Source organism: Triturus cristatus, chromosome 2_2 (genome assembly GCF_964204655.1).
Source record: "Triturus cristatus chromosome 2_2, aTriCri1.1, whole genome shotgun sequence".
Lineage (NCBI taxonomy): Eukaryota > Metazoa > Chordata > Amphibia > Caudata > Salamandridae > Triturus > Triturus cristatus.
Genome location: NC_140582.1, coordinates 782,871,745 through 782,894,194, shown reverse-complemented (window position 1 = coordinate 782,894,194; position 22,450 = coordinate 782,871,745). Strand labels below are relative to the sequence as shown.

Sequence of the window (22,450 nt, the reverse complement as noted above, 5' to 3'; positions counted from 1 at the left end):
ATTCCTTAGCTCAGTCCTGGTAGAGTGGCAAAGAGCTGTCAGGCTTTACTACAGAAATATGTGTTAAGCATTTTACAGTAACATTATGGCTCATAAGTAATTGATGTGGCTCGATAGAAATCCGACACCAATTTATAAAAATAGAGTATATTTTTATCTTAATTTAGTCACCCAAACGAACAAATTAGCATACATATAACTGGAGTTATGGGTTTTCAAAGCAATATAAAATCAAGCAGTAAAATGCAATGAGACTTTATCATTGCGGTCAATGGCAAAAACTACTAGTGACAATCGGTCACGTAGCGCTTGAGTTACCTTGTACCCTTGCAGGGTCAAGGTGGAGCAGGTCCCAAGACCAGTCTCCAACAGTCAGTTCAATGTTACCTAGCCCTTAGAGTCCTGTTGCAAAGTTGTCCTGGTTGTCCTTGGTGCTGAACGGGACCCGCTGTAAAGCTACTTTTTCCACTGAGATGGTGCTACTAAGAAGAAGATGCAAAAACAAAAGAGTTGGGTCATTGCCGACGTTGGTCGCAGATATTGTGAAATGTCCTCTTAATGCAGCGTCGAGGTAAGGGGTTGGTTACCGGATTGGTGACCAACACCCCTTGGTAGCGGTAAAAGTAGCGAAAAGTAACTTCGACGTCTGGCGGTCCAGGGGAGTGCGGTAGTGGCTTGAAACTTCGGGGACAGTCAGACTATAACTCTCACAATGCACTACACAATCTGTGTTTGGCCGATCCCTCAGAGGGCCTGATGGCCAGTGATTATTTGGTTCCTGAGCGTTGTTTTACCTGAAATTTGCAGGGGACTAGTCCCACTAGTCCAGTGGAGTCTGCTTCTGGCTTCTACAGGGCTCCCTTGCCAGGTAGTGCTGAGTTTTAGCCAATGACGAAGGTCTAACATTAGCCACCACGGTGTGGGGGAGCAAGCTGCAGGGGGCACACTCCACCACTCTAGACGGATGGCAGGCCCCTGGCCTGAGAGCTGTTGATAGGGTCCGGAGCGTGGAGGGCCCCCAGTGTACTTTGAGGGGGGGCCCTCAAGTTTCTCTCATTCACTCAGTTTCAAGTCTGTTGCCTCAGAGACACAGTTCTTTTGCTTTGGTGCTGTGGGCAAAGTCCTGTTGTCGGGAACACAAGTCTCTTCTTGGTCCTTCTTTGGTGCAAGTGGTTCGGATCTGAGGTTCTGGTGTCAGGGGGTTCCTTAAATCCTTTAGGTGAGTTAGAAGTGTGAGAGCTAGTAACTAATGGCTAGCTAGTCCCTGCAGATAATCTGCACCTGAGTTGACCAAATCCGGGGGTGTAGGTCACCTTTTCTATCCAGAACCCACTATTTCTGCCCTCCTAAGAATGGCAGAATTCTATTTTAGGTGCACAGATCAGGCTGCTCACCCTGGAAGTGTGGCCAGCCTTCCTGGAGGTGTACACCGCCTGCATACCTAATTTCCCGCTTTTGCCGGGTGCAAGCACCCCTTGGGTGAGAAGAGGGCTGTGTACTCCTCAGGGGGACAGCCCAGATGCATATCAGTGGCGGTGCAGCCTTTAAAGCTCACCGCTCTGATGTGCCACTTCACTAGCCTGCTGGGGGGGGGGGAATGGGGGGCCTCCTTCCTGCCCAACCTTTGTTCCTCACTTCTGGGAGTGATAACACTGCCTGGCAGGAGGTCAGAATCCTGTCTTGGCTGAAGCAGGCGCAGGAAAGTGCTGGCTGGTCAGCCAGAGCACATCGAAGTTGGGGAAACCAGGTGTGAAACTCTAAGGTGCCACCTGTGTGTATGCCAGCCTTCCCTTGACACCGGATGTATGTCGTTACAACGCACACTTTTACAACGCATGCACTTACAACGCATTTTTTACAACGCACAATCCATTACAACGCATGACATTACAACGCATGACACTACAACGCATTTTTAAAAACTACCTTTACAACGCATTCCATTACAACGCATACCATTACAACGCATAATATTAAATTGCATTTAAGGTAAGTATTAGATAGTATAGGGGTAAAAATTACTTTTCTAACTCCAGGGGGTGCAACAGTAGGGTAAGTGTTGGATAGTATAGGGGTAAAAATTACTATTCTAACTCCAGGGGGTGCAACAGTAGGGAAAGTGTTGGATAGTATAGGGGTTAAAATTACTATTCTAACTCCAGGGGGTGCAACAGTAGGGTAAGTGTTGGATAGTATAGGGGTAAAAATTACTATTCTAACTCCAGGGGGTGCAACAGTAGGGTAAGTGTTGGATAGTATAGGGGTAAAAATTACTATTCTAACTCCAGGGGGTGCAACAGTAGGGTAAGTGTTGGATAGTATAGGGGTAAAAATTACTATTCTAACTCCAGGGGGTGCAACAGTAGGGTAAGTGTTGGATAGTATAGGGGTAAAAATTACTATTCTAACTCCAGGGGGTGCAACAGTAGGGAAAGTGTTGGATAGTGTAGTTTAATATTATGCGTTGTAATGGTATGCGTTGTAATGGTAGTATGCGTTGTAATGGAATGCGTTGTAAAAGTAGTTTTTAAAAATGCGTTGTAGTGTCATGCGTTGTAATGTCATGCGTTGTAATGGATTGTGCGTTGTAAAAAATGCGTTGTAAGTGTAGTGCGTTGTAAAAGTTGCGTTGTAAAGGTTGTTCCCCCTTGACACCAGATTTGTATCAGGGGAAAGGAGGTATGTTGTTTGACACCAAACTCGACATTTCTAGGTGGTACCATAATGGAAATAGCAACCCAGGTCTACCTGGGTGCAAGTCCCATGTTACTCTATGGATTGCCTATCACTTATAGTGTACATTAGCGGTAAAGACATTATAGAGACATATAAGCTTGCACTTACATGTCTACACTATTAATATGCTGTACCTTCCTCCTGGGCATAGTAGGAGTACTCTAGGAGTGACTGACATATATTAAGGGTAGTATCATTTGACTGCCATGCATGGTGAGGGCACAGTCAAGTTCAAGCAGTTTCAACTGCTCATTGTACAGGGACTTTTATTGGGGTTTGATGAACAAAGTCAATGTTTAAGGTTTTTGCACATTATGCATTTGAGAAGTTATTCTATCTTGGGTTGCTTGTAAGAAATGGTGCGTATTGTTTTTCGTGTCATCCATACCAGAAATGGCAAGAAACACTTGTGCCCTCAGCATCAGAGGTCCTGGGCAACACTGTTGATGGCATTCAGTAATGACCATGCCTGCCGCTCTTAGGTAGAGAAGAGTATAAGGCTTTTGCCTGTGGGAAGCCTTTTTAGGTCTCTCCTGAGAGAGCGAACGCTCTATTACTTGTGAGACATTTTGTTTACTTACAGGCGTCTTAGAGCCTGCCCTTTGCTTACCATTGATTAGCTTCATCACCTCTCATTTCCTTTGCTTTGCTTTGGTCACCTGTGTCGACTTTGCTCTCATGTGTTTGTCCCTCCCCTGGAGCATGGCCCAAGTTCCTCTTCCTTTCCTAGTGTCCTTCCACTGCTCCGCTTTCTGGGCTACATTTTTTTTATAATGTAAATGTAAGTGTCTTGTAAAGCGCACTGCTGCCCTGAGGCGTCCTGGCGCTGTAGACCACTGGGGAACCCGTCCTGGCTATCCCTGTGAGATGGTCCCTCCTGGGTATCTCCAAGGTGAAACCAGGCATCCCCGGCGAATGTGGGGGACCGTTGTGGAGATGAGGCAAGCTAATGCCCAGAGTTGCCGAGTGTGATCCCTGGTTAGAGTAGGCACCGAGGCGAGAATTATCGAGTCCGCTGGCCCTGGTCCACGACCCTGCCGCGTCGGGAATTGAACCCTGGTCCCGGGCCATCCTCTGCTTCCGGGTCTGCTGCCTCTAACCAGTGAGCCACACCACTCCACTCCACATAATGGCAGCACTCCATAAATGCATGTGTTTGCAGACCGCCTCTCCCCCACCCCACTGTCTCATGTTATTACCTGCACCCAGCTAACTCTGTATGCCAATGTGTTCAAATGCCCTTCCCGCCCTTCTCCCCATATGTTATGTTGCTTGCCCCCTCCCACCCTCCTCCCACTGTCTATCCCCCCACCCATCATAAAAAGAAATTGCTGTCACGCTGCCAGCACTGCCCACACCATAGCACTTTTTTCAAATTTTATTTTGTTCATCTTTTTTTTACTTAAGCTGCAGTGCCCTTTTGAGTTTTTGTATTCTCTGTCCTCCCTATCCCACATTGTTTCTTGTCTACTCTAACCCTCCTGCTCCATCCCTCGTTGCTTGCCCTGCCTGTCCTGCTACAGAAAAAAGAAATGAAATAGTCAAATACCTGATGCATATGCAAAAGCTATTTGGCTTTGTCAATGTTTTCCAGCTATGTTGTACAGCAACACGGCTGCTGTGCATCATGGTTTAAAGTAAAAAGTAAAAAACGCTGACTCAGCCAACGTTGAGCACATCATAGCACTTTATTTTTCTACTTTCAGATGTGCTGCTGTATGTCATGGCTAAAAAAACATTGACAGAGCCAATCGATCTCGCCTAGGTGAGACCTACTGACTTTGCCAGTGTTTCTTATTGTTTCTTTTTGGGTTCCGTGTTTGGTTTCCTGGTAATCTGTGACATCACAACCTTTGGGTTCATTGTCGCTTCAAAACTTTTAACTTTGTAATGATGAACGTCCATCTATGGGGACTTGGAAGTGGGAAGTTTAGGTAAGTATAATAATTATGTTCAGAAAAGTATTATAGATTAATATAATCGGCAACAGAATTAGCTAGATTTTATGAAAATTGTAATATTCTTACCTTGAGGATGTAGTGGAAGGCGATAAAGTTGATGTACTATTTTTGAAAGCTGATATTTTCATCCTTGTTATATTAGTGATAAAGTACCCCCTGCCAATATTGCAAATCACCGAGGCATTCAATAACCATATAGCGGAACGAGGCAGAAGGCCAAGTTCCCTTATAAGGTTATGGAGATCGAGTTAAATTTGGCTATCCTTAACATGAATGCCAGTGGGTACTTTATTGCGTATGATAAACTGTCACACCATCACCTTTCCCACAAACCACTTAAAACCTCAGGGACTGAATCACAAAGGGCCTCCGCACTCGTGGCGGAGGGCCTACACTCCTGGCGGGGACCCCGCAATGGGTAACTGCAGTACATAGGTCCTGCCACGACTGCAGGGCCTCCGCCATGAGTGCGGAGGCTTTTTGTAAATCGGGCCCTTGGTGCGTAGCTCTTTCATATGAGAGAGCGAGCATGTTTGCAAACATGAAGAATAAAAATAAAACCTTTAGTGCAAAATTAAACACATCAAAATCCTGTTAGGTATTTGTTGCAAAAGATATTATAAATAGTTCAATACAAGTCATTTAAAAAAAAAATCTGCAGTAACCCAGAATATGTAGAAACATGCTGAAAGATTCGAACTTTTCTATAATTATCTAAGAAGTGCAAAAAGTGATCATGTTTTTTCTGATAGTCACTGTAAGCTAGACAAATAGAGCAGAAGACAGAAAAGCGATGGTTCATTTTCACTACTTTAAACAACTACTCGGTGACCTGACCTATCTTCCATCTCGGCTGGTGGGTCTGGCAGCAGTCACTGTGAGGACAGAACTTCACTGAAATAACTTATTACAGTTGAGTTCTGACGTCTTTTCTTTACAATCGGCGACTGAGTGTGTCATTAGGCGCCGATTATAAATAAATTAGAGCTGTGCATTTATACAGGGTTTGCAAAATCCCATGTATTATAGTGTAATTCAACAACACTGGTGTGAGCTGTTTGTATGCGCCCAGCGCATAATAGAAAATTGAGCTGTACACAGCCTTTCACAGAGGCAAGATGGCACTCCATACCAGCTTCTTTAATTCCAATATTTCTCTCAGACGGTAAGTATAATAGTTATGTACAGGATTTATTTATTGATAATGCTTTGTGTAGTGCACATTCTGATCCTAAGTGCATCAGAACACTGTGTAATATGTATACACGTATAATACTAAGAAGCATAAAATATAAGAACTCATATAAAGATATGTTAATAATGCCCATTGCATAACATTGTATATAGCTGAGATATATGTATATACAGATTGAAGAGATACAATGTGTTATTAGCTACAGAGTGTTAGCCATGAGTGTTTTTAACTTCTCGTTGTTTTTCACAGGCCTCATGATAGTAGGTCTGAGTAGGCTGTCTTTTATTTTCATGTTAGACAAGCTGTTAAAATTGGGGCTAAGATGTTGTCTGTGTCTTTTCGTCATATGTGTGGCTAATCCCCTCTTAAAACCGAAGGCTCCTATCGGGATCATTATTAACTGAGTTGCATTCCTCAACTTTATGAAATCCAGGAGATTCCTTTACAGATGCTCAATCCAGATGAAAATTGGGCCCCTCTATGACTTTCCAGGTGCATTCTCCATTGAGGATATCGGCAGAGTAGCCACATGAGTGGATCTGAATATCTTCTCCAAACGTAACTCTTCGGAAGCTTTTTTTTTTACAGCATCAAATGTAACTCTTTGGAAGCTTTTTTTTACAGCATCATAGGATGAAACCTGGTCTGAATCTATGCTGCCTCTACCCCCAGATTTACTCTGCTTGTTAATCTTTTTTTTTTTTACAAAAGCAGATAAGGGGAGAGGATAGAGAAAAGTTGTCTTCATGCTTATTAGACTCATTGCTGTCAATATCTATCCTATGCCTGGATTTTGGTTACTGTGACCTATATTAACTGGACCAGATAGATGGGGGGCGGGGCTCATGGTGCAGCGTTGACGTCATGGGGGCATGTGAATTTGCGGTATCAATTTTAAATAACTGTGTTATTAGCAATTTCATCCACCACCACTAGCTGACATTCATTCCCACAGGCAAAGTCAACTTCACAAAAACTATAACTCTTCCTATTTATGCTAGAAGTGTACTATAGGCGCATTAATATGCCTGATGAAACCATCCGTTTTAAAATGTGAAACATCTTAAAAGGTTTATTTTCTATTTAATTGATGAATTCCATGTGTAATTTTATACAGAAACATGTCACGACCTGGATGAAGAGGACTCCAACACTAGTTTATCAGAAGAAGCAGGGACGTCCGGTGTAAAGAAGGAAGGTACTGATGTAGTACATTTTTTAAAATCTATTTTAAGAAAATTATTTGACATTTAATTTTTAGAAATATTTGAAAGATAGATTAAGAAATTAAATACAGCAAAATAAAACAGGCCTAATTTCCCAAAGACTTTCTTAATGTATGACTGGTGTACGTCACGATTACCTTTAATACTAAGGGCCTGATTACAAGTTTGGCGGTCCCACCGCCGCGGTTGCGTCGGTGCTGGATTCATCACCGCCCGCCATATTACAAAGTTGTCGGATTTCAGAATGAAAGACCGCCAGAAGCACCACCGCCAGCCATTCCCTGACAGCCGCTGCGTCGGTCGGGGGAAAGCATCTGCCATAGGGCAATACAGAGATGTTTCTCTGCTGTCCGAATTATGAGTTGGCTTTCCGACAAGCCGACCGTGGCGGTGGGACCGCCTTCTTCAATTCGGCAGAATCAAAGGATTTGGGGTGCATACTCACCCATTTCCTTTTCTTCCCTTCAGTCTCTGTTATGGATCCCGTCCTCCAGGTCCCCCCTTCACAGCAGCATCTTGACTCCAAAGAAAATTACCTTTTTGGTGCCGAAATCCAGGTAAGTCCGTTTTGTAGTATTTACCCATTGACTTGATTGGGCACATATGGTCCAGACTCCAGCAATGGGTAGTAGGTATTTTTTCACATGTGTCATTCATATGAGTACATTCAATACTTTTGCAGCCAGAATATACGCACATGCATCGACAAATATGAAAAAACATTTTCCGCTGTCAGAAAGACTGCTGTTCGGACCGCCGAACTCGTAATCAGGCCCTAAGTGATCACTGTTAAGGATATTCCCAAAACATCCTTATGAGGTAATGGAGAACCTGACACATCCAGGCTATGCTGCTCGGTCTCCAGTGAAAACAGCATATGACTTACTCTTAAGAAAAGTTGACGGATTCCCCTTCCGGTGGCACGAGCATGGTGCATATGTTAATTTAAATCCAGATATTTAAATGCTTTGTTAGAAAACAATTGCCTCCCCTGTTAAATTTTGCTCACTGTTTTCTCTATCCCCTTCTGTGTAACATCACTGCCTATAGCAGCATCTGCAATTATACGGTAATGTTCTCTATCACCAAGGTTATATGTATGGTCCACACTATATAGACATTCACGGCCAAGTTACATTTGGGCCAAAATCGCGGGAGCACAAAGTGCATTTGGGATTTTGTCTGGAATGTAATTACTGTTTATTGGCACATGGTAATTAGCAAGTTTGACCCCTTGGTATGGGACTTGGAAAATGATATGCAAAATAGGCATGAATGTGTCCATTCCGGCTTTCATCAAAATGGTTAGCAGTAATTTGCTAACACAAGACCCTCATGAATTTCTAAAGGAAACCCTCTCTCCATCCTCCTCGCTCAGTGTCTGGGGCATCACCCTCCAGCCACAGGAATTCAGGCTATATACTTCCAATGTCTGGACAGACCTGCCCTCTCCTCCAGCTTGTGCCATGGTAAACCAGGGGCTTCCTAATTGATTTCACTGGTCCCAGTAATCAGACTCACGCAAAACACAGAGAGTCTGACTACCATATGTGTTAAACATGCAGTGAGCACTCTCTCCACACTCTTTCTCCATGGCCACGGGATATCAGTGGAAGGTCTGGGTTTGACACCACAATGGAACTTTACACGACAGAGGTCCCTAGACTACCCTCTCATTGACAAAGGGAAAAGGTCCGTATGCACTGTATATTCAAAAACATGGTATGCTGCCACCACCTCTTGGTATGGTCGTCCAGGTCACAGGATGGCCCCTGAACCTCCCATTGTCAAGGAGAGGCCTATGTCTCTGCACACAGGATAGATTAGTGTGATGCCAGGGCCAAAGTAAAGGTCAAAATACCAGTTTTAATTGCATTCAGGCGTGCATGTCAGTTTTCTATGCCGGGGACATTCCTATCCAAAAAATCACTTTACCTTCCTATGTCTTAACTAGTAAATGTGTATAATATATAAAGAAAATGTATAGGTATTTATAATGTGGTTATGTAATGTGGTTATGTAAAACGCTACAGTAATATGCAAGTGTATCACTGTCCCAATCGTGTGATAAAATTGTTTTTTTTTTCAAAAATCTATAGCAAAGTGATTGGTTTATAGTGATAGAAAATCTCTATTTACAAGTCTTTCCATTTTCATCTTCAGGTACTCTAAAACCATTTCCTGGCTCCCCGTATCCTCAGTTGTTAAATTCTGCTGCATCCATTGAAAGCGGAAGACACTGGACTGTGGATGAAGTCAGAACTCTCATACAAGTATGGTCCGACAAGACTATCCAGAGACAGCTAGGAGGGACAGTGAGGAACAGACAGATTTTTGAACGTATCGCCACTTTACTTCAAGAACATGGCATTGAAAGAGACTGGAAGCAGTGCAGGACTAAGTACAAAAACTTGAAATATGAATACAAGATGGTAAAAAAGTCTCGTGGCTCGGGGGACAAAAGCAGAATGATGAGGTTTTTTAATGAACTAGATGAAGTTCTTGGACCAAAAACTCAAGGACAATTGAATCATTCCAATATGAAAAATGAGGAAAACCCAGTGATATGTACAGACAGCAGGATACTTCCTGGCTCCAGTGGTAAGCGTCATTTGTGAACCTCTTCCATTTTGCTTTTAAAAGACAGCTACTCTCTCATGGAATACATTACTAGTGGTTAGCCAGGGTCTTTTCCTAGTTAAAAAAGACTCTTTTTAAGCCCCACCTTCATATACCCTATGTATTAATTAACTTGAGAGAGCCTCCCTCAATCAGCAGAGACCTCTTTCCTGCAGGAGAATATGTGAGATTGTTTCGATATCAACTTGCTTGCCTGTCGTGTAATGGTGATTTTTCTAGGTGCTGCTATAGATTGTGTACCTTGGGGGAGGGGGGAGTATAACCCTGTAGTGATAGGAGGTGTGTCCACAGCACATGCAGGGGTTGGGTTTTCTGTGATTGATGATGGCTGTGGGACACTATTGGATGAAAATCTGCAGAGGCGCCTCCTAGTATTTTGGGAGTTAGAATTTTGTGGTAGTCACGGAGTCCTTTTTATAAACCAACAAGCTGGTGATTGCTGCTATTCAGGCTCTAGCCTTGTGCCCCAGGGAAGGGGCAGGTAACATTCGTCTGCAGATCACATTATGTGGGTGATTGTTCTCGAAGATGGACTGGGCTCTGGGAGATCCCATTGTTGTCAGACCAGCACTCGGTTGACTGAGGCACCTCGTGGTAAGGTGCCTCGGGCCATCCTCTTTTATGTTCATTTCTGGATCCTCCGTCAAAGCTGGAGAAGATGTCAAGAACCCAAACTTGATCGACACCTAGTAAGGTAGTAAGCGGGCAATGCACGGCTTGTAACCATGGTAGTGCTATAAATGGAGTTAAGAGAGGAAAGATTAGTTGAGGCTCCAGTGTTCAGAACTAATGATGGGGATTGGGGGGCTCTCTATGGCTCTGGTACAGAACTAGACACTTTTCTCCTTAAGGTGTCTAGGATTGCCCATATACCAGTGGACCTGTGCAAGTTTAAGGAGTACAGTCTTTACATTGGCTTGCATGACATTTCTTGCCTCATACTCAGAAGTAGATTGACGTATTGTCAGCATAACAGTGAAATGTGAGTCCAAGTTCTCCTGTGAATCACAGTAGCAAATAGAAGCAAATTCTGAAGAAAATAGATGACTGTGGTCATGCGGCAGAGGTGATCAAGGTGAACATGGGAAGCAATAAGTTCATGTGGAAACAAGTTGATGTGGGACTACATTAAATAGTAGGCGTGGGATCGAACAATGTCTGTCATTAACATTTTTATACTATATATTTTCTGTGGTGGAGTGGCAGCGTACAAGGATAGCATGATGTGTTTTTGAACTGGTTCCTTGAACTTTCTGTGGACAAGTCTAGTTAAACCACTCTAGCATGATCACAATGGGTGTTTCCTGGTCAGTATCACCTGTAAGGCATTTCAAGTACATAAATTGACGGTGGTTCTGGAGGAATTTTCCTTCTTCAACAACTTAAATTGACCTGCTATTTAGGATGTACGTGTGCCTTGTGTGAAAGAACGCCTCAGTTGGTGAGGCAGGTGGCCTGTATGTTGTGGAGTATTCATGTTCTTTTTCTGGTGATGAATAACGCCTTCTTGCAGTTGATCATGACAATGAATTTTCTGAAGGTGAAGAGGGTTGGCTTAGTTAGGGGTATAGTTGGTAAGGCTGGTGTTGTTTCATTGGCAATTATTAACAAAAAATGATTGTTGATAGCAGCACAGGTGTAACGTAATGATATCTTTTTGCGTCTTGCACCTGAAAATTCTAAAAATAATGATCCTGTTTTCTGCCACCAACAGATACTTTACAACAAATACAGATTTCTTTCCTCCTGCCAATGCTTGTTATTTAGGCATGAATTAACATGATTTGGGGTTTGTAGAACACTACGTCAGGACTACTGAATAGGTTATGCAATGTTATTCTCACCAGACTTGCAGCTATCATAATTTATTCCATTACAAATACAAAGTAGGTTCAAAACCCTGTGTAAAGGTCACTGTACCTGTGACCAGCAAGAGTCATAGTTTCATTCTGCCCAGTTTCACTCAGCTTTTGAGAACAGCTTTGGAAAGTCAATCTAGTACTCTGAAAGTAAACAGGGCCAGAGCGGGTGATCCTGTATTCCCAATTCTGGTGTCTTCACATTACTGCTTCCAGACCTTAAAAAAATCATTTCATGTTTTCATGGTTGCCTAAGAATTTACCTACTTTTTTTTTTCTTCCTCATTCGCCTCCGACCCCAGACAACTAGATAGATAGGATGTCGCTACCGTTACTCAATTTCTTGAGATGTAGGCTATTTACATGGAGGCCCAGCAGATGTCACTCGCCTACCAGTAGCAAGGATACCCACTTCCTCTGCTGACCTCTCATTGTCAAAGAGAGGGTGGTCGCACTCTCTTTTGATTACATATAACCAGTGACTGTTGTTGAGGGCCCACCTAAAGTCGAAAGGAGGGAGCCAGAGAGAAGGTAGGGCCCATCACAGTCAGAGAGCTTCCCCAGAGGCATAATCATAGGATCAACAAAAGAAGATTTTTCAAGATAATAATACCTTATCCCATTAAAGAAAGAGAAAATAACAGTGATTAACCAGGAGACCAATTTATCAAACACTCCCAAGTGGCTTTCTTTTTACTACTCTTCAGTCTGGCCAAGTCCATCTTAGAGGTTTTATACAAGGAGTACAACCAGTCTGAATGTGTGGGGGGTATAGCCTCAACCCATCTCCTACATATTTCTCGCCTGGCCAGCAAGATGGCATAAAATAAGAAACCCCTACTTGAGCCAGTAAAACCGCTTGTTATGCCAAAGATGATAAGGCTGAGAGTAATACGAACCGGGATGCCCAGAATGTCAGCTAGAGTTGTTCCTACTCTCTCCCAGAATTCAGAGAAAACTGGACATTCCCTGAACATGTGTATGTCAGAAGCGTTCACCATATCACATTTCTTACAACTGACAGGGTGGCCCCTGGTTATTTTAGAGAGTCTAGCCGGAGATAGGTAAGCCCTGTGAGTGGTAAAATAATGATTTCTCCTATACCAGGCTGGCTTTACAATTGTAAACAAGGTATTAAAAGAAGTTTGCCACAGGTCTGCCCAGTCTATGTCTGGAATAGAAGCTCCCCAAAAGTCTGAAATCCCCATCAACTGCCTCCTCAATAGACCAATAGAAAAAAGATACTTCTTTCTTCCCTACCGGCCTCTGTACCAACTGCTCTTCCAGCATATTCCCTTTGCCTATAGGTTTTTTAAGACTCTGGGACCAGCTCTTCAGTTGTAAGTATTTGAATCTAGACATACCCTCCTCTAATTTTCCATCTAGTATCGCCCAATGCAGGAGTGTACCCTCAGCAGCCAGGTCTCCCCACACCAAGAACCCCACTGTTTTAAGAGGTAATGCAAGTTTATCCTTCAAACAGTCCGGAACCCCCGGAAAATCCCACAGTGGAGCCAGACTTGAATTAAACAATAAGCCGGTGCATTGTTTAATTTTAGCCGATGTGCGAGCCATACTCAGTAAGACTTTCAACCTGATTTTTTAAAAGAATTTTTGGTCTCCATACTTGAAAAGAAAACCCCCATGAGACAGGCCCACTCCATCTAGCATGATCGAGAACATTTTTCCTCTTTCTGATGAGTCTGGGGATTTCAGCAACATTCTTGAGTGTGTTAGCTGGAAGGCCCAGGCGTAATATTTTAGGTCTTGAAGTGTGAGGTCCCCTTTTTCCCTTCTACGGCTTAGCTTTTTCCTGGATATCCTCGTGGCTTTATAGGCCCAAGATTTCATGAGTTTCTGGCAGTCCCTTGAGACATTTACAAGATTTGCCCCCGAAATCTTATCTATATCCTGGACAATCTTTACCCCAGATATCTCATTTCGCTCTTGGTTTGGTATCGACACCCCAGCAGATTCCATGACATAATCTCAGTTTTTCCTGCATTGATCTCTTACCCTGAGACTAGGCCAAAGTCCTGTGCTAACTGGATTACTTGAGGAAAGGCCACCTCCAAATCAGATGTGAGGATCAAGACGTCATCTGCGTACATGGCTACCTTCCTCTGCCATGTCCCAAATTTAAATGGCATAATGTCCGTCTCCTCCCTGAGACGTTGAGCGAAAGGCTCTATGTACATATCGAACAGGAGCGGGGAGAGGGGGCAGCACTGTCTGGTTCCTCTTTTAATCCTGAAGGACTTAGTCAATTTCCCATTGACCAAAAGCCTCGCCGAGGGGTCACTATATATGAGCTTGAGTGGCATCTTATGTCATTGCTGCCAAAGGTAATGAAAAAGTGGAGGCCAAATCAATAGCACCAATAAAATTGTTAGTGAGATCAAACAGGTTCCTACCTCTCAAAAACCCCTTTTAATCTATGTGCAACAAACCACCCGCCACCGCACCCAGCTTGTCAGACAACATTTTTGTGAAGACTTTATAGTCAGTGTTTAAAAGTGTATATGACCCACAGTTGGCTGGAGACTTCCCTGGTTTTAAGATCAATATTATCGTGGCTTCTTCCCACGAAGTAGGAAGTCTGGCACCTTCAACTAGTATTTTTATTGAAGAGGGTTGTCATGGTCGGGATAATCGCTTCTCCCAAGATTCTATATAATTCTGCAGGAGGGCCGTCCGGCCCCGCAGCCTTACCAATATTACAGGCGGAGATGGCCTTCCTGACCTTCTGTTTGGGATATCTCAAGCTCCAGTTTCTGCTTTTGGGAGGAGTTTAAGGAGGGAAGTTTAATCGGAGTTAGCACTCTCGTGCACAGTTACTATCTACCTCCTTATCTTCATCATACAGATCTTGGAAGAAAGTAACAAAGGCTTCTCCAATATCTTCATCGTTAACTGCAAATGTATTATCGTGTTCATTGTCAATTTGTTTTATAAGATTTTGTGTACTATCAGTCCTAGCCTTCCATGCCAAACGTTTGCTGGCCCCCTCACCATATTCGAAATGGGCAAGCTTACTAGCTTCCCATCTTTTGGAAATCCTCATCTGGATAATACTCTGCAAATGATCCTTCAATGTCCGAAGTTTCTCAAGTTATGCCTGGCGTGTTACTAAGTTGGCCTCATTATTTACACTCCTTTCAACCGCCTTCATTTCACACTCAATGTGTGCAAAATCCTCCCTGTACTGCCTGTTCTTAAAAGTAGTCCTACTTGTTACTAAACCTCTCAGGTAGGACTTCCAGGCATCCCACACTACTGGATCTCTACAGAACCTAAATTTACATTTAGAAAAAACTCTGTCTCCTGAGATAAGTAGCAGGCTTCTGAGTCGTCTAAAAGAAGTGTGCGATCAAATGTCCACACCCTCAGTTGTTCTTTTTCTGACAGGTTTAGGTCCATCCATAACGCCGCGTGATCTAATAGGTGGGGAGTCAGGTATCCCATATCTTTAATTTTGCCCCTCAAATCATTGCTAATCAAGACGTATCCTCGATTTGTGTCCATATTTACGATTGTAAAAAGAGACACCTAATTTAGAGCCCGACCTTTCTCTCCAGATGTCAGATAGGGCATTCTGCTTCATCATCATCTGGAGGTATGACCTAGATTCCGACAGAACATTTTCCCTGCTACTTGGTGATTTTAGGGGATCCAAAACTATATTAAAGTCTCCAGCTAGAATAGTCGGATCTTGAAATCCCAACAAGTTCAAAAAAATAGTTTTCAGGGTGGAGGGGTCATCCTGGTTAAGACCATAATAACCTACTACTGTTAAAAGATGACCCTTAACAGATAGCTTGACAATGACCCACCTACCACTTGGGTCTGTCATGGCGTCTAAAAGACGAGCATTTGCTTGTTTTTTAACGAGAATGGCTACCCCTCTAATGTTAGCGCTTTGATTGGAACTGACACAGTGTTCCACCCATCTAAGTTTTTCAAAGATCCCACTAATTTCTTCCCTGAGGAGATGTGTCTCCTGTAGGATGATTATCTGAGCAGGAGAGTCTTTTAGGTATTCAAGAATTTTTGCGCCTTCTATTTTTTACCCGGAGGCCATTAACATTCCAGGACAAACACTGTAACGTTCTCATGGTGGTTTAAAAAGCGAGGCTCTGAGTATGTCAGATCTCCTCATACATCGACCCCAAACCAAGAGCGATAGCCAACAATCAACCAAAAAGAAAAGTAAACTTAACCAAGAGACGAATGAGAATTTTTGCATGGAGTAGGGAGAACATGGCCGCCGTGAGCCAAGCGGTCACTTGCCTCTGGAGATACCTTCGTCCCACACGGATATGTAGCAAGCGGAGACTGTAAAAATCAGCAAAATTCATTGTTTATGACCCCCCCCCCCTCACGAGTGTCTGAAGTTTTTGACTCACCTCGGGCAACTGGGGGATGTGTATTTGAGGTCCTGCTGACCTCCCGCGCTGGTGTGTTGCCGCCCTGGAGCTAAGGAGGGGTCGCAGAGCAGCGGCTCGCGGACTCCCCTGCGTTGGATCTGGAAGAGGCAGAGGCATACAGGGAGTTATCCTGCACCACTCACACTGGAGAAGATTGTCGGCGTGGAGGAGATGGGCGAGCGGCTGTCTGGTGGGAATCCTGGGTTTCCCTCGAGTGCCTCGTGTGCCTCGTTCCCTCCGCAGCAACAATGCGAGGTACTGGGGAATCAAGGTGGCACACCGACAAGAGAAGTGCTCGCTACAGAGGTCGGTAAGCTTTTCTTGCCCTTTCTTCACAGTCCTCAATATCGTCATGGGGAGGTTTTGGGGAAGCAGGAGGGGGGTATCCTCGGAGAGCAGCTCTACACAGCCAGGTGAAACTTTGAGCAATAATAAAACCACCGGAGAAAAAACCCTGACATTTAAAACTGTTAAGAGAGGCAGAAAGCGAGGAGCAGCTGCGCAGAGGTCTACTAAAGGGAAATTCCTGGACAAAAATATCAAATTACCCTTGGAGGGTAAATCTATCACACATAGTAGTGTGACAGTCGGGAAAGGGCGTACTACCTTGGAAACGGAACCTGAAGATAGCTCTCCCTTTCAGTCATGTGATATTAAGAGTAGAAGTACTAGAGCCAGCAGAACGAAGGCTAAATCGCTTGACTCCAAAGTACTAATTACCCCCTCTTTACGGCCTTATTTTAAAATCTATCCACAGGCTTTGGACGTGGTAAAACATGGGGAGACCCTAAGGAAAAGCTCTGACCAGTTAGAGGAAGTGCAACAATCTTTTCTGGGGTCATGGAAGAGTTAGAGATGGCGGATACTCCCACACCCGACATATAACCTGATAGAGTGAGTAATCCTGAGATCCCGGGGGCAGGTTTAACCTTGATCCCAAATGAGGTCAGTGGATATGCTAGGGAAGAAAGCCTTTCCACTGAGGGTGTAGAGGCCAGCGATAGTGGCAATAGCAACGGTAACGGTATTGGCAGTGACAAGGACAAGGTTAATGGCAATGGCAGTGGAGAGGGGGGAATGCTATTCCAGAGCATGAGGCTGGGGGTACCTCGGCGGCATCTCTCGAGACCCCCTTTTCTACCCTTTCCAAGGATATTCGTAAGGGGTTTGCTGTCTCAGAGACGAATCGGGGGAGATCAGGCTCTTTTGTGAATCCTTGGAGAAAAAACTTGACCTCCTTAACTACAGGGCTGTGGCTTTAGAAAGTTCAGTGGAGGAACTTAAAGACGACCTGGGAGCGGCTAAAGCTGATATTTCGACACTCAAGAGGGAAGAGGCTGTGCTCCGTGACAGATTGTAAATGTTAGAGAATAACTCATGGCTCAATAATCTGCGTCTTTTGAATGTTCCTGAGGGAAAGGAGGGAGAAGATCTTAAATCCTTTATTGTAACCCTCATAAAAGAATTGGTACTGATCGAAGAGTCAGAGGAAGATCTGATGAGGGACATACAAAGGACTCACAGGGACCCTTTTAGAAGACACCCTAACCGGACAAAACCAAGAAAGATCTTAATCAACTTTCTTCTTGAAAGAGAAGATTCTAAATTCAGCTTTAAAACAGAGAACATTGAAACCCAGAGACTTTGCCTTTGAAATACGTTCGGATTTAGCTCGAGTCACTTTAGATCGACAATGGGAGCTAGGAAGGAAAATGGATGACTTTAAGAAATTGGGGGCGGTCGTTCAACTAAAATTCCCTGCACATTTAAAAATTATGCACAACAACAAAATGTATAATCTGAAAACAGTACAAGAGGCAGAGGAGCTCCTGGAAAATTTAGCTAAAGCCTCCAATTAGTTGGAATGTCACATTTCTCATTTATTGCTTGAAGGCGCCGATTACGATCAATAGATTTTCAAATTGTCTATACATCTGATAGATTTGCACAAGGTATTTAGGGTAAGCAACTAGACTATTATTAAAATATCAGGGATTCACAACACTAGAACTGTTTGATCTAAGCGGCTTGCTTAGTGTTGTGACCAGCATCAATTATGGACAGGGTAGGGTGCCCAGGTAGGCTGAATCTGGACCTTAGTCCAAGGAAACGAGGTGTCAAGAATTCCTGTCATGCGAGGGGAGGAAAACGGTAACCAGCGTAAACGGACTACATCTCCCAGGATGCTTAGCGGTTGAGAGGTTATGTAAACAGGAGAGCTGTTACATAACTCAAGGAAAACACGCCCTTATGTAAACAGGAGAGCTGTTACATAACTCAAGGGAAAACACGCCCTTATGTAAACAGGAGAGCTGTTACATAACTCAAGGGAAAACACGCCCTTATGTAAACAGGAGAGCTGTTACATAACTCAAGGAAAACACGCCCTATAAAGGGAGGAACCGGGAGGTACAACGCTGTCGGATATTGTGTTTACACCGACGTACCTGCTTCGTGAAGAGCAGTGTTCCGGAGAGGTGCTCCAGTAAGGCAAGAACGGAGGTAGGTCGAGTCGTTACTCCCTGGGCCGTGTCTTGCCCCATCGTCACCTGTGAAGGACCCGGAAGCTCTACCGGTCAACCATTGAGCTTCGCTTTTTGACTCGGCTGAGTCAAAGCGCAGTGGCGCTTTTGCTGGTTGGAGTCGTAACTCCCAGCCCGACCAGAGATACAGGGACTGCCAGCTGTAACGCACACCAGGAGGTGTTTGCCGCGTTACAGACTCGGAAGTCCACAGGATCGATCGAGCGGCTGCTCTCGGTTCAGTCTTCTTGCTTTTGATTGGGGTATCGGTGACGCATCACCAGGAGGTGACTCCGCGTCCCGGTGCAGTCTGAGGAAGAGGTTGAGCGGCTGCTCCCTTCAGGTAGAGACCCCGGCTGGGTGTTTCCCTGACTCCTCGATTCTCCCCAACACTCTTCGTGCCCCTCACAGCCTACCGATTGCCATTGTCGGCCATTTCATTTCTGCCGTCTGTTGGCATACGCCGGGATCGGCGTATATGCAGAGGACGGTTAGGACCATCCGTGCTGTGGGCTGGTAACGTACTTAGCCTGGAGGATTCCAGTGACTATAACTTTTGTTTATTCGTTGTATTGTTTTTGCCTTCATTAAAATAACTAACCCTTCACAAGTGGTTGCGTCCTCATTATCGTGTCTGTTAAACGATCCTGAGACGTTCAGGGCGTTACACGAGGGTAGGGTTCTCCAGGGTGGGGTGTAAGGGTTGGGAAGGGGGGCTCAGAAGGGGGGGGGAGGGAGCACGGAAGGTGGAGAATGGGGTTAAAAAAGAATTTACCTACCTTGATTCGCCTTGACTTGGTGAAAATTAAAGCACAAACTGGGTGTTCAAGCCAAGAGCAAAGACCACAGCACAGTGCTCAGAACTGCACTACTAATGTGCACTTGCCTAATTGAAGAAGAGCTTCTGATTTGTGTGCCTCAGTGTGGATTGACTTGTGGTTGTAGTATTCTTTCAGCTCAGTTTGGCCTGTAAGTTTTGGAAGGTTGTTGCCCAGCTCAGTTTGGCCTGGAAGTTTGGAAGGTTGTTGGCCAGAAGAGATCTGAAAAACAAATTTCAATTTAACACCTTTGCTGAAGGGACCCTTGCTTCGGATGTATACAATTAGGTTTATATAGTTGCCTTTGGTAGTGGGGACCAAAGATATGGGCATGGTTATGTTGTGGCTCCCGAGAATTGCATAGAGTTTAAAAACCATGTGAATATCTTCTAGACAATACAGTGCACTGGACTATTGTTGTAAGCTCTGTGGATGACCAGGAAGGAAATGTTTTAAGGCAGAAAGTGGAAGACATATGGATATTGATGAACGGGATATCTGCTTTCAGTGTGTGTGCAGTGTGAGGGGCCTCTTAGCCATGGCAAAGGACCCGACTGGGGGCTGTTCTGGGGTCTCTATGGTGGTTTGTGAATTACTTTAATGCCATTGCCTTTCTGCATTGTATTATTAAGTGTTAATTGGAATAAGCCTTTGAGCTTACCAGAGGTAAAGATGAGTGCAGTCATGTGAGAGCCAGATGTCTATCAGTTATAGTGTAGGGTGAGGTATTCATCTGGAGATAACATTAGAGTGACAGAGTGTATGTTGTGTGTGCTGAAGATGGCACTGTTCAGTTCTTTGATGGGTTCCTGTGAGCTGCAAAGCCAATGAGGTTTTGTGTTTTAGGTCTGGCGAGGTGACAAAATGGAGAGGAATCGCAAGAGCTGATGTTTGACATTGGTATGCTTGGAGCGCTGGAAGAGTAGACAACCGAGAACAACTTTGAGCACTGGCACTTATTCTTTTACAAATTAAGCACTGATTGAGCAGCACTTTCTCTTGTTTAGGATAATGTTGGGTAGGGAAAAAGTGTTGAGTGTCAAGCACAAAAAATCTGGTTTTAGAGTTACGGTCACATGGTCTGCGTACCAACTGGCAAGTCCTCAAGATATGGGTATGAAAAAAGAGAACATTGTCACTGGTGTCGTGTGATGACACCAAGAAGTTCGAGACCAGTTCTTGATTAGTCAGTTCTGATGTTAAGTACAAGGGTGTCAGACCGCAAAGAAAGAACATTAGGTCTGTTTCTACTGTGCTGCTTGTTGGAGTGCAGTATATTTTGTGTGCTACACGCTTAGATGTCAAGTAGTTCCATCTCATGTGCAATACCTTCAGTCAGCCTTGGACTTTCCTGAAAGACAATTTGGATTCCAGTGCTCGTATGGGCCTGGATGTCCATGAATGAAATGTGTTGTTGTCTAAACAATCAATAGTTGCGAAAATTGTCACAAGCATTATTATTTCAGTTTTTTTAACTTGCATTCGCTTGAGAGTGATGAACACGCAACGTTTTAGGTCACCCCCTTCATATCAATGTAATGCTGTTTAATTTGAACATTCATATTTCTGTGAATATCAAAAACACTTGTCAGCACAGAGATCATATGTTGCATTCCTAGACCAATGGCTCTTAATCTTTTGACTTCTGTGTATTCCCATTGAATCATTATGTGAATCTAGTCATTTTGGTAAGTCGGGACCAGTTTCTATGATCTTAACCTCAAAACAATACACAAAAAATACAAAAACATATATATACCTAACAAATGCTCTAATATTGAAATATTTTGTTTACTTCACTATCAAATCTAGAAAATATTTTCACATTTTCAATTTTGCTTCTTTAATTGTATATACTTTATTTATTTTAATGTATTAATTTTAATATCTAAGTTTGGTAAACCATCATGGTACCCTTGCGTAGGCTTTGCAGACCCCTGGGTTCTTTGGACCACAGGTTAAGAACCACTGTCCTAGACAATATATGATGTTCTGGGTTGCAGGTATTTGGTAGAGTGTGAAGTCCTCAATGGATCTTTCTGACTGCACTGAACTTAAATGCTGAACAGAGTTAAAATATTACAGTTTGTCTTTTGACAGATGATGATTCTATAAGCACAACTTCTGAGGATACTGCTAGTACTCCCGTAGCAAAAAAGATACCCAAAAAAGGTAAGCTACTTATGAGCACAAGAAAAGAGGGGTATATAGATTGTTATATATTTATTCCTGTAATTGTCTGTACAAAGAAGATAGAGCGGGGTGATTTGCATGTTTGCTTCTAATATGCTGTCTTGTAGTAGATGTTTCTGTTGGTTGGCTACTCAGAGTATCATGATTTTCAGTCTCTCTACTGCAATCCTGCTGCCCTGTTGGGTCATCAATCATGGAGGTATATTGAGAAAAAAGCCACAGGAAGTGAAATCATAAGAACTTTGACGCAGAGGAAATCAGCGGGAGTTGAATCTTTTGGTCTTTGCCGCTAGTGATATCACAGGAGGTGACAGAGAAGTAAAGAACTAACAGAACAAAGAAAGCTGCCAAAGCATTTAAAATTCCGTTTTGGATGCTGCTGTGCTCTGCCTACTGCAGTTTCATATTCCAGTTGCAACCTCATATGCCCAGTGCAGCCTCATGAATGCAGATATGTCCGCATTGGCTCATGTAAGGCCTCATATGCCCAGTACTTCCTGTTAGAATGGAGATCACAGGACATGTTCTGATTTGTGTTATCATCTTTATTATTTGCAAAATGAATATACACTGGTCTAAATATTAACTTTTGTCTTCTGAGTTTCACAGTTTGAAACATATTCCATCAGATCTTAGGGTTGTCAGTCATTTAAAAATACTCCATAATATCTGGGGGGTTCAGACTTGGTCTCAAGTAAGACTTTCCTCAGCTCTCTCTAGCACCCATTACCACTATTACAGTTGGGTGCTGACTTCAGTTGCAATGTCCCAGCAGTTCATGTGGACGGGCATCTGTATACAGCAGTGACATTTCCTTCTTTCAGTCTTTAGTTCTCCTGCTCTCCTACCTTCTTGTTCTCCACCGGTAGGTAT

At 43.6% G+C, this 22,450-nt stretch overlaps 1 protein-coding gene across 1 annotated transcript in view; it reads left to right on the top strand.

Annotated features, from left to right (window-relative positions):
* The window catches only part of PAICS (phosphoribosylaminoimidazole carboxylase and phosphoribosylaminoimidazolesuccinocarboxamide synthase), a 417,483-nt gene that overhangs the window by 126,468 nt on the left and 268,565 nt on the right, over window positions 1-22,450 (top strand). Inside the window, exons 7-9 of the mRNA XM_085642046.1 lie at window positions 7,010-7,090; window positions 9,282-9,719; window positions 21,485-21,556. Of these exons, the coding sequence (XP_085498172.1) occupies window positions 7,010-7,090; window positions 9,282-9,719; window positions 21,485-21,556 (591 nt within the window). The remainder of the gene's footprint in view (window positions 1-7,009; window positions 7,091-9,281; window positions 9,720-21,484; window positions 21,557-22,450) is intronic.